At 36.5% G+C, this 13,054-nt stretch overlaps 2 protein-coding genes across 5 annotated transcripts in view; both read right to left on the bottom strand.

Annotated features, from left to right (window-relative positions):
• The window catches only part of LOC110833793 (uncharacterized), a 73,847-nt gene extending 67,430 nt beyond the window's left edge, over positions 1-6,417 (bottom strand). Inside the window, exon 1 of one of the 2 annotated variants that reach the window (XM_087348783.1) lies at positions 6,083-6,417. In XM_087348783.1, coding sequence (XP_087204909.1) covers positions 6,083-6,140 — 58 coding nt within the window. In that variant the 5' untranslated portion in view covers positions 6,141-6,417. Of the gene's footprint in view, positions 1-6,068 lie in introns of both variants that reach the window. The other variant, XM_087348785.1, reaches the window with a different exon arrangement.
• A 521-nt stretch (positions 6,418-6,938) lies between these two features.
• Positions 6,939-13,054, bottom strand: part of LOC110833785 (uncharacterized) — a 14,595-nt gene continuing 8,479 nt past the window's right edge. For all 3 annotated transcript variants that reach the window (XM_022072274.2, XM_022072276.2, XM_022072275.2), the window contains one exon: positions 6,939-7,814. Coding sequence is in view for 1 of the 3 variants with exons in the window: in XM_022072276.2 (XP_021927968.1) it covers position 7,814 (1 nt within the window). In the remaining 2 variants the exon portion in view is untranslated. The remainder of the gene's footprint in view (positions 7,815-13,054) is intronic.

Raw genomic sequence — 13,054 nt, 5'->3', positions numbered from 1 at the left:
AAACTTATACCAGACTACATGGCGCAACAACCCAGAATACAGCCACCTCCAAACTCACCGACATGAAAACCTCAAATTCTACATACTAGGAATTACACAATAATATCAAACTTGAAACAAAGAGAATGAGGACTGGATTCATATGGTTCTGAATACAGCTAAATAGCAAACTTTTGTAAACAGAATAATGAATTGCTTCATGCTTCTTCACTGTTGTACATGCTCTTTCAATTCATAGCAATTCTTTGCCAGCCACAGACGTTATGTTCCTGACAACATTGTAACTAGCAAGACTAAGGGCTTACAGGAAACTGGGATGCCACTACACTCCTGCCCCCAGAAAATCTCAATCAATTGGTGTGCACACCTACACAAATTAGGAATTGTGGAAACATAAAACCAAATGAAGATCGCTGTCTTATGGGTTGTTGTGCAGTGCAGTCTGGTAGATGACCACTGTTTCAGAGGTCCATCATCAGGGCGATCAATAAGCCATGCAAGCAGAAAGTGCTATCTTCAGGCTCATCACCGTGAAAACCTCAAATCCTATATATAAAACCAAATATTATGGTTAGAGGAGGGATTGCTATCCTGAAAAATGTCATGGGAATGCAAAGTTACTAGATGGAAGATGTATTATTACAGTTACACAGTACAACACAAAACAGACTGTGGTCAGCTGGCATGTTCTTGTGCTTCTGTTAGATGTAAACAACAGTATAGGAAATTTATGAATAATTACTATGATTGGATTTATAGACTTTGTCCACCATATTATATTCTGGGGTGGGGGTCAGAAACTGGATGTTTCCCTCCACAGGTGAAGAGCCAAGGAATATCTACTTAGTTTGGTCAGTTAGAAAGAGCAACAGAAAATGGACCAAGTCCAGAACTCCACTAACTGTAATATATTATCATTATAATCCTTTACAATTACGGTTATGGAGAGTTTCTCCATCTCTACAAAAGTTAAGGCCAGTGTTAAGTCAGATTCAAATAACATTAAATCACCAAACATTCCTCTGTGTAGGACAAATTTACTTAATTTTAAACCTACAGTAAACTTCATTACAAACTAGAAGCTAAATTTAATTTCCTTTCATAACACTTTTTGCACAGCAACCACAGCAATTCTTAAATCAAACACCAAACATAAGATTCAGTTTCGCATGGCTCCATTCTTGCGCCTGTTATACAAACATTTTCAAACTGCAATACATTAAAAATTTTCAGGTGGTGCATGGGAAAACTGAATGTTTGCATTACATGGGGAAGAAAAGGTTGGATAGACACTTCTGGGTCAAACGAAAAAACAAAAGTAGATAGAAACCATGAAACAGGATGTAACAACACTGCTGACAAATCAGATAATCAGTTAGGCACTTCTTTCTTTTTGTTTGTGTGACATGATGCACTGAACTCTACTGCCACCATTTGTGGTGGTTTATAAAGTGATAATGGACAACTGATTAAAAAAACTGTTTGCTGAAATGTAATCAGAAGTGTGGTGAAAAGTAGAGGAAACAGATTTACATAAATCATAAAATACAAAAAATACACCACTTATTAAACCCTAACACAATGTACAATAAAATAAACTGGCTTCCATAAATTAAGAGAAATGTATATGTAGCAATCCTTGTTTAGTTACATGAAAATCTACAATGGAATAGAAGCTTATTATTATTTGGGTACAAACACAAACAGTCCATAAACAAATCTGTTTTCAAAAAACAAAGTATGTACCTTAGTCCAAATTATCTTTTAATTGGCTCGTATCTACAGTACCTACACAAGTCATGTTTAAGAATAAGATTGGTGTGTGAAGAATAATCTGGATGAGAAAACATGTTACATTTACCAGAAAATTTTCAAATGTACTCTGTGAGAATAATACCCATAACATACAGTATGCTATAGCATTCATGATGACTGGGAATGGTTTGTACAATGAAAGTTTTTTTAAACCTCACTCCTTATGGCAATTCTAATAGAGCATATTGTTAAAAACAGGAAAGTCACTTCCTGACGCTAACATACTACTTGTATAAAGTGAAGCTTTCGCGGCGACTGCAGTTGATGAAATATTCTTGGGTTACAAGCCACATCAGGTGGCTGAATGGTGAATGAACCATATCTCCTGCAAACGTTTCGAGAACAATCTCTGCTCTCATCCTCAGGACTGTTGGGTAACAAATCTGTTCCTTTCTTGTGTGCTCGCTGATGGGAACTATATTACTTCTTTTAATGCACAAGCACCTCCTCTGGTATAATGGCAATAAACAGCACATTTTTAAAACAAGCTACACTAAACATTTATCCTGTCTCCTTCTGTTATTCCCTCATTTTTACCAACAGATATGCATCTGCAACATATACATATATTTTATGAAAAGTGCTGATACTCTGTGTACCATAAGGCAGCATAGCCACTGTTTGAAGTTGCACCTTCACCTTACAAAGAAAAGATAAATTAAATATGCTTGGCACTTCAGAGGGAAAACAAATCTGCAGGACCAAATGTAAATTAAACTGACTCTCAAAGGCTTTTCAAGAAGCCACAATGACTTTGTTCCCACTCATTAATTAAATTATCCTATTAAAACTTGTTTCACATTGTTGATGATAATATTCTGGATTGTAATATGTGGACTTGTAGGCAGGTACCAACATTTTGAAGAAACATACTGTCTCCATCTTCAGGGCTGCTCATCTCTTTCATTTTAATAAAATGATCAGAGTTCTGGTCTTTCTACCTGAATCCTCATGCTCATACCAAAACCCATATCTCGCATGGCATTTCTAAGAACATGTTACTGTCAACAGAATTTTACTGTTTCCTTCATAGCAGAAGGTAATTTGTTTACAGAAGGCATGCTACTTAATTGAATGTGAAGCACTCTAAGGGCCAGTGAATAACATTCCTATCACTTCTTTCTTTCTTTTTTCTTCTTGGTTATCCCTCATTCATTCATGTTTCATCAGGTTGGTGTCTCTCCACGACAAAACATCAAAATTCCAGTATACTGCCAGTCACAGTTCTTTCTTTGCTGCAAATGAACTGTCTCAATGAACCCTCATTTTGTTACCCTAAAGGTAAACTTTTATCTATTATGAAAAACTACAGCCTCATTTGTTTTATTGAATTACCACACCTTTTTTATCTAATAAGTCCATCTTACTTTCAGTCACTTTCCTGAAACACAATTGTTCACCAGAAAAACAAAATGCCTTCCACAATAATTCTACACACTCCAAATTTCAATCAGTAATCACTATGTACTTTCATATACAGAAAATGACTATTACCCTCTACAATAAACATGTAATTAATGTCTGATATACAAATTCTGCACAACCCTAACCAATTCCTTTCTCTACCAAGAAATGCAAAATAATGTATCACTTATAATTACAAATAACCCAAATATTATTATTGTGATAAAATCAAGGTATAAGATAAGCATGCACGAGAGCAACAGAACTTCACACAAAAACTTGGTGAGAAAATTGGAGGGACCACTTGGAAGACCGAGGCAAGATGGGAGGATATTAAAAATGATCTATAAGAAATAGGGCTTTTGTGAATACTGTAACAAACTTTCAAGATACATAAAAGGTGGTAAATGTTTTGACAATTCATTTCTTAAAGACTCTGCTCCATGGAGTTTTGCACAGACAGTTATTTCCAACCTTACTTGTTATTTCCACATTCTAATTGGAAAAAAGTTACCAATAAAGTGTGTAATTCTGCTAGTTCACAGAATACTTTGGTATTCATAGAGTAACTGAATGGTTTAATTAAATTATAAAATAAGAAGAAAATTTTACACTGTACTTCATAAAATATCTACATGTTCTAAGAGGTAACTGTTTACGGTAAGTTAAAATGTAAAACAATTAGGTATTCACTAGGTATTTCACATATTAGCTATGTTAGTTTATATACAAAATCTCACAACAAATCTTATAGGTCAATCACAGTCAAAATAATAAGCTAAGCTGCATTTACTTAACATTGGCTGTATAAGCAACAAATTTTCACTCTTCACCTAGTTAAAATATAGAAATCGTAACTTCATTCTACACAGCACCTTCTCTCAATTAGCTATTCTAAGGATTACCTAGTTATTTTATGCACTTTGTTCAAATAACCCAGAAAGGAAAGTATCATGTAAATTTTGGAGAATTATATGGGAGTTAAAAACTTGAGATCTTTAAATTTTATGTACTTCACTTTATGAATTTTAAGTATGTATTAGTTCAGTGTTGAGTCCTTCACCTCCTGTCAACCACTTGCATGAGAAACAAAATAAAAAAAAGAGTGGCAACAACACTTGTACTGTAGTGTACAACAATGATGATGCCAACTGTCATCCTTTATTATTTTATTTTCATTTAAACAATGAGCATGTGAATATTACCATTACTCTTAGAATGGTTTTGTGTAATTTATTTTCAAATAACAGCCAAGCACAATGTTCCATCTCCTAAATAGCAGATTTTCATTTCCCAGAATTCATATATTCTTCACTCCTCACAGAATATGATATTCCTCAGCAATTTGAAGCCAACATTTTAATACTGTATTTCCTTTCCTACATATGATTATATGAAGTGTATTCATTTTGGAAACAGCTACAAATAGCTACAAATATTTAGATTCATACAAAACAGTATACGCTATGTGCATGATAAGTTACCCTATTTAAGAAGAAGCGCCTTCTTATAAGTATTATGTGTAGTTGTGTATGGTCATGTAATCTGCAAATTTACTCATATTATTTCCACATCCTCCTATCACATCATGCTTGCATGCACTTTCAATAGCACTTCCTAGTTTAACATGCAATTGAGGTAATTTTAAGTAAATGAAGTTAGAATATCCCATCATGTATTCTGACAATCAATAAAAAACAGTGCTGAATATTAACCAAAACATATAGACAAGCAGTGTTTTTGACACAAATTTTTTGCAATCAAGGCTAAAGTAGCCTTGCTCATGAATGAGAGTCTACACAATAATTTATCTTATTATCATCTACTAAATAATAACGGAAATGAAGATTTCTGTCTTCTGGGTGGTTGTGCCCTGATGACGGAGGCAGTATGACCTCTGAAACATTGGTTAACATCGACCAGACTATATAATATTCATTGCCCTGATGACGGAGGCAGTATGACCTCTGAAACGTTGGTTAACATCGACCAGACTACACAGCGCAACAACCCAGAAGACAGACATCTTCATACTCACCGCTGTGAAAACCTCAAATCTTACATAATAACGGAAATCTTATGATGATTCCAAACAAGTACTTATATGCTTCAATCACAATTCCATCATTTACAGTAGTAACATGATAGAGAAGAACAAACCAGTACATCCACTTACTTGAGAATGTTCTTCCTGGGAATGTAATTTAGGCCAAGCATTATGACAGAGGATAGTTTAAATTACACATTAATTAGTAGCTTCACAGACATTTGTAAGAAATAAGTAATTTAATGTACTAAATATAATGTATTTTTGGAAAAGACTGTTTCACTTATCCGACTTGGTATCTCATTCTATGCTAATTAAAGCAATTTACTCTAATCTATTGAACATAATTACTTCATAAATGTAGTTCCTACATAAAGATACTGAATTTTGGAAATACAACAAATAGCCATTCTACAGTGGTTTCAATTTCATGACTGTATATAATATATAATTACATTATTTCACTACCTACTGCAAGAACATTTGAACATTTCCAGCCCACATAATCTCGTTATAATGCAAACAATGTACGACGATGAGGGGTTATAATGTAACACAAAATTAATTAACCTGCTTGTCACACAGTAGCTTCAAAATAGCCTTTATCATAATGTCCGTAATTGGTAATGTTCACAGTAACATTATGTCCTTCCCGAGGCAGCTAATATAATATTCCAGCTACATACTGGGATGTAAACAAACATGACAGCTGACACATCAAATGTAGTCTTCCCTCATATAGTTAAATGGGTTACTACGATGCATTTGGTCTCCACAACAGTATGGTACTTAATTCACTCACCGAATTCTACCTACCTTCCGCAACTGAGTCATGCTTATCGTGACTTTTTCCCCCAGTAGTTGAAACAGACATTCTGAAAACTGTTCTATTTGTATTTGAGCCTTCTAATCAACAAACTGTGCTACTGTTTTTATCACAGATTATTTTATTTTTAGTCAGTACCATCATACACAAAGACACAACATTCTTGCCGCTTATACTCTATATACATACACACACTTTATATGTCGTCAACAAAGTATTAAAAAGTTAAAACGGAAGAATCCTATATAACTAATCACAAATAAATCCATACACTTAGAATCCACTGATGCAAAAATAGAAAATGTCCGCTCAGAAACCAAGGAACAGTGATACAAAGATCGTAGGACGAAGAGAAAACTTACTACAATAACAAAAGAAACCAAACAGAAATAGCAAAAGAATGCTCAGTCAAATTTGCCTGCAGAACGTTTCATACTGACAAAAACAGAAACAAAACTGTCAACCTACTAAGTATTCCTAGCAGACTGATTAAACTGAAATGAGAAATCTTAAAAATGTCATCTCTTCTTATATCTAAGAACTTTGGTAACAGTTTATGGCAACGCCATCTATTTTCCAGAACACAAAACCACAACAGTTGAATCTAGTACTATATCCATTTTTTGACGACATAAGCAGTGTCAGCGATTACCAGTCACTTAAACAGTGAATCCGGCCAATTGCTTTCAGGAATATAACCCTAGTATGAAATCTACAAGTTTATTTGAAAATGTTCACTTTAACTAGCCACTTCCATACCCTCTCACTGCTGATATAACTAGATACTTAGAACACAGAACAGAGTTGTATGTAAATGAGATGAAAGGTATAGTATACACAAACTGCTTGAACGTCTGTAAAACGGATTTATTGACAGAGCCCAGATACATACATGTGAGACTGCAATCTATAAAAACGGTTACATTTTTAAATGTAACATAAGTACTACGATTGATTCCAAAATTCTTTATCTCCACTTAACTTACAACTGCAATGTGACTTGTTACAAGAGATAACTAATTCCAAACACTTGCAAATAAATGACATACTAAAATCCTTATGAAATTGAAACCTGTTACTACTAACACTCACATCCAAGTCATACTTTAGAGTACTTCATAATGAAATGTAACACAAAATCTTTAGGGTAAATGCCCTATTTACATTTATTAGGACAGAAGAAACAAAATCATTAAAACTAAAAGATCATTAAATCAGACATTTATTAAGACTCAACCATCTAAAACAAATACTTAAAATGTAACAAAGAAAGCATTTGTAACTATAAGGGTTGATGTGAATTGGCAATGAAGGTAACAAAAACAGTACTAGTAAGTACAACTAACTGATATTGGTCCCTTGTAACTTGAGTGGGCCAATAAATGAAACTGATACATGGAATACCTTGAAAGTCAAATAATCAAGTCAACAACATAGACTGGTATACACATATTAAAAAAAAATTAAACATTTATTTGAATGGTGAAAGAGCATGGCATTTATGCAACCTTAAACTGATTCTATTAACATCAAAGTTGACTGAAAATTCAAGATTCTTTGTATTCAACTTGTCATAATTTAGAAACAACCTAAGGCATATCAAAATCACCCTTCTCTTACATTTCTACAATGCAGCTTTCAAAGCACTGATAAGTGTCTGAGGTTCAGGAAATTTTTCTTTGCGTGGAGGTCCCTTCTCAATTCCACTCCAAATTAAGACCTCTGAAACAGAAAAAGGATTAAAGAAATTTGTGAATCAAAACATAAACCAATCACTTCAGAGGTCTGAAAATTACTTAATCTGAACCTTTGTGCAGCAACTAGCTATACTGTGAGATGATGTGTAATGAGTCAGCTGTTTTGCTCTTCTAAAGATAGCTGTCTTCTGAGTTGTAGTGTCATGTAGTCATGACTTATCATCCCGATGAAGGTGGCAGCCTAGACCTCTGAAATGGTGGTAAACTTCTGCCAGACTACACAGTACTACAACCCAGAGGATAGCTATCTTCAGACTCACCACAATGAAAACTTCAAATACTACTTGTTTTGCTCTTCTGTTGGCATTAAGCTTGTTTTGTGGTTCCAGAACATTTTAATGGTGCAGTGCTTAAACCCTCCAGCAAGACTGTTGGAAGAACCAGTCTTTTGAAAACAATACTTCGGGTTCCAGCACAACCCAGAAATAAAGCACCATTTTTCAAATAGCAAAGCAGCAGTACTACTACTTTTCATGACTGTAATCTTGAGACTTGTGGGGCGAGGAAGTGGGGTGAAGGAGGAAAGATAGCATCTGCTATGCCCAACCTTTAACACTTCAGACTTCCTACATTCCTTGCAAGTCTCAAGATTACAGTCGCGAACAGTGCTTCTACTTCTACATAGAAGTAGTGGTGGGTTCATAGGTACATCAGCTGCTCTGGCTATTAACACCTGTCTACTAGTTAAAATATGCTTAATACAACCAGGGACAGGGACTCACCAGAGAAACCTACATTATCTACAAAGGTCACCTATCTGAGGGCCAGTGGTTCTGGCATACCACAGGTAGCTAGTGGAATTGAATTGATCTAGCATACCTGTCAATTAGGGCCAGTAGCTCTGGTATACCACCATGGGTGGCTGGTATTTCCAGCAAATTTAAATTGGGAGCCAGTAATAGTATGGGTGTGTTTGGGTTTACAGGATCGTCAGTTTCTAAGGCAACTTGCACCTACATACTAATTAACCTTTTAAATACCTGCAACCAGTATACTGGCCACTGTATGTCAAGTTCATAGATGTATATGGCAAGTTAACTGGCCACAAGCTTTGGTATCACTAACTAGAACTCAGTCAAGCTGAGTTGCACACTGGTGATTTAAAAGGGTACAATAAAGGTTAGAAGAGCCTGACAAATCCCAGATGACTGTCCACCATAGTGCCAATTATTTTCAAGAGTAATTTACATTTGGTGTATTCCATCCCCCCCCTAAAGAAGTTCCCAGCTCAACAATGATTGTGCCACAGAAATTCTCATCTCAGGCAGTAAACAACCTGAATATCAAAATCTGTTTAGTTATCACCTGCATTCATATGCATTATCAATGGTTAACATTGTTTGTAATGCCATTAGTAGGTGGTGTAAAGTCTGGCTTGTGTCCTGATTAGAAAACAAGAACTACTGAACAAATGTCTGACATATTTTACCATTCCATTAGAAAGAAGAAACAGGCCATCTTTGCTAAAAAGTAAACCTGATGGGTTAATAAAAGTCAGGCCAAGCAAAAGCTCAGGCAGCTGAACACTGGATTCTCACCACAGTGACACACATGAATCAAAGTGAGATTTGTGGTAAACAAAGTAGCACCAGAGCAAGTTATTCTCCGAGTTATTAAATTTTCCTCTGGTAATCTATCATTTCGCTTCTCCATATTCATCCATCAACACCAATATGATCAGTTTTGCTTCACTTTTATTTTCTTATATCCAACTTAAAATTAAAAATGCATTATTCCAAGACCTGCCAACTGCCCTGCAAGAGATGAAACTAAGGGTATGACTGAGAGCAAGGTGAGGATAGGACTGAGGGTTTGATCAATACTGCTAATAATTTAGAGAACCCTCCAATAAGAATGTTCAACGATAAAGTATGGACATGAAGATATGAACATTTACAGGATAGTGATCACTATCATGAAAAAAATACCATTCAAAATGGACTGCCAGGTTTGATCTGCAGGAAGTAAGATCCAGGGCAGAAAAGGTTCCTGATCCTAGGCACAAGTGCATATTACCATCCGTGTGTAAGAGAAGCAGAATAAACCGAGCACATGTCAGAAATTATTCTACCCCCTATGTTGGTAAGAAGTGGTCCCCACATGATATTTCTGGAGCTGAAATCCCCAAGAATGAAGGAAAGAAGTAATTGTGATAGAGACAATTCCATTCACCTTTGTTGGTACTGCTGGCTGGGGATAAATATTAAACTGAGAAAATTTAAATGAACTGCTTAGGCCCGTAGTGAGATGTGGTTAACTGTGGCACAGAAAACAATCCTTACAACTAACCATCCCACCACTGGCCCTACCATCATCAAGATAGTCAAAATGATACACTGCAAATCATGAAAGTTTAACTCCTCACAAACGACAAACTGAATCATAAGACTGATTCCTGGTTTCAGGCTTGCTCTTCAACTTCTTCCTTGCATTTAAAACAGAGAGGCCTACCTTTCCCCCTAAGTTCTTTAACTGCCTTTTTGTTCAGAAAAACAGGGCCCTTTCTGTCACCAGATGCATGCATTGTACAACTAAAAATGTGAAGCAGGATGGGTCATGGTTCCTCACTATGCCAATTTTCACCACAATGACCAAAGACAAAAATACATGCACACCTTTGTTGAGTGTTCCCAAATTTCTGGCATCAGAAGCAATGCACTGTGTTAAGAATGATGGGCAAACTGAATCTCTTGGCATGGGCCCAAGTCTTTTAACAGAACCTCTGCTTCTTTCTTACTGTGAACCTGTATCAGCATCTTCAGTCATGATGCATTTTTAACCTTGCAGTAATACGATCCAGTGCCTTCTGCATGAAGAATGGATCAATATTTTACATGGTCTTTTCAGTGTCTTGCAGCTAGAAGTTATGAAACATGGGGCCAGCATTTTCACATTAAAGGACTAATGGTCAAATCTGGTGTCATGTTGGGCTTCCACTACTGCAATGTGATGAGCATGCAGATGCCACCCTCCTGCCAATGTGGTGACCTCCACCACAACCCAATCTCACAAAATACTAAAGAGATGCTCTTCCAAATATCACTGATAAAGAAACACAACAGCACACCCCACACCACAGTCAAGATGACATTATAACCTGACCATCAGAATTTTTGCTGACATCCCACTATAGGCTAATCAGATGAATATAGGCCTGCACGTCTCCAGAGGGCCTGTGATTTATTACACTGCAGCTCCTGTCAGCAGTAACACACTATATCAGCACAGAAGACCAACAGTTAAGCACACAATGGAGTGTCTACACCACCTGTACCCATTCCAGGGCATTACATGGGTGTACATAACTATGGTCTGGGCACTGCACCTAGATGTGCATACAAAAACAGAAAGAGTCCACTCAACCATCATTTCGGAGTTTTCCATAGACACAAAAGTTGGTAGTCACACTGAAAACCCTGCTAGTAAGCAGTTTAATGAAGATAACTGACCTTAACTAAAAACAAACCTCAAAGGAGAAGAAATGTTGTGCTGAACACTAACCTGCGGCAAATCAAGAGGTAATAATGACATGGTTATTGTGTGGTAGGTGTTCATCATGCAACTCAGGGCGAGCCTCAGCTACTGGGCAGGTCCACAGGTGGAGGATAGCGGAACAACCTACAGATATGTAGGCTAGGGGCAATGACAGGAAACTTCATCCTCCCTGAACTGAGGCAAAAAGGCTATCAGAGCATGGGAGGTGACTAGTAGCACAGTTTCATTAATTAAACACCAGAGGAGCTCAGAGATGGCCTTGTGACCTGGCAAGTAAGCACCGCCAGTAAAAAGAGCTGCCCCAACTGCTTTGTGGGTTAGGGGAGGGATACCTAAAGGCTAAGGGAAGGAAAACTCCATCAGAAAACCAAGGGGCAGGAGGGGGCTCCTTGGGTGCAGTGAACCCAACCCTCCTAGAGGAGAAAACCCTTAAATCAAATCCTGGTCCTTCAAGTTGGGGGTTGGGCGTGGGGCTAACAACCCCATCCTGTAAAAAGAATATTGTTGAGAAGCCTCCAAGAAATATATTCAACAGAATAAACCTTCAATGACAACTCGGCAGGAATAAGGCACGATTTAAGGACTGGAACATGGAATGTGTTGTCGCATTACAGAAGTGGTGCTCTAAGAAGTTTAAGTGATACACTTAAAAGGTATTAAGTGACATTACAGTTGTTCAGGAAGTGCAGTGGGTTGGAAATGGCTGTATAGAAAGTAAAGATTATGCATTCTACTACAGCTGTCACACAGATAAACATATTTGTTATACTGGATTCTTGATAAATAAAAGGATTAGTCATCTGATACTGGATTTTGCACCACTTAGTATGCAAATATGTAAATTACACTTGAAAGGCAGATTTTATAATTAAATTTGCATTCATGCCTCTACAGAAGACGAGAACAAAAAAGAAAAAGATTTCTATGATGAACTGGAGAGGGTATATGAAGTGCCCAAAAAGTGATATTAAACTAAAATTAGGTGACAGTGCAAAAGTAGCATATGAAGATGAGAATGAAAATATAGGAAAATATGGCTTACACACAGAGTATAATGATAATGGTAGAAAGCTACTTGGATTTGCTACCTCATATAACATGGTGACTGACTGAACATTGTTGCAGAATCTTCAATGCAAAATAAGGAAAAACATCAGCAGTCTAAAATGTATGTGGAAAAATTTAAGGGAAAACAAGTGTCCAAAGAATATGAAGAAAAACTGGAAAGGGCACTTCAGGGACTGCAAGTTAATGATTGGGAGCAGTGTGCAAGTGTAATGAAAGCTGTTGCAGAAGAAGTTGTAGGACTGGAAGAGAAGAAACAGCAGAAAGGGTGGTATGATGAACATGACAATGTAATGCAAAAAAGAATGAGACTTGTCGGAGAACATTGGATGCACACTGTACAAGAGCTAGGTATGAGGATTATCATGAGAGAAGAGAAGAAGATGCATAAGAAAAAGAAGGAAGTATATCAGGAGGAACAGATGAGGGCATTGGAGAGAATTTAAAATGTCAGAAATAGGTAAAAATTCTATCATAGTCTCCAGGAATCTAAAGAGAAATTTAAGCCAAGAGTGACAATGTGCAGAAAGAAGAATGGGGACTTGGCAACAAATAAGAATGATGTGAACAGGCAGAAGGAGTTCTTTCAGGAGACATTTAGCAGTGAAACACATGAAATAGACAGTTATGCAAACCAAATAAAAC

The sequence above is a fragment of the Zootermopsis nevadensis genome, unplaced genomic scaffold (assembly GCF_977971745.1).
Source record: "Zootermopsis nevadensis isolate Lab colony 2312 unplaced genomic scaffold, Znev_1.0 Znev_ptg000002l, whole genome shotgun sequence".
Taxonomy (NCBI): domain Eukaryota; kingdom Metazoa; phylum Arthropoda; class Insecta; order Blattodea; family Termopsidae; genus Zootermopsis; species Zootermopsis nevadensis.
The sequence above is the reverse complement of the archived record's forward strand: the minus strand, read 5'-3'. Positions and strand labels throughout refer to the sequence as shown.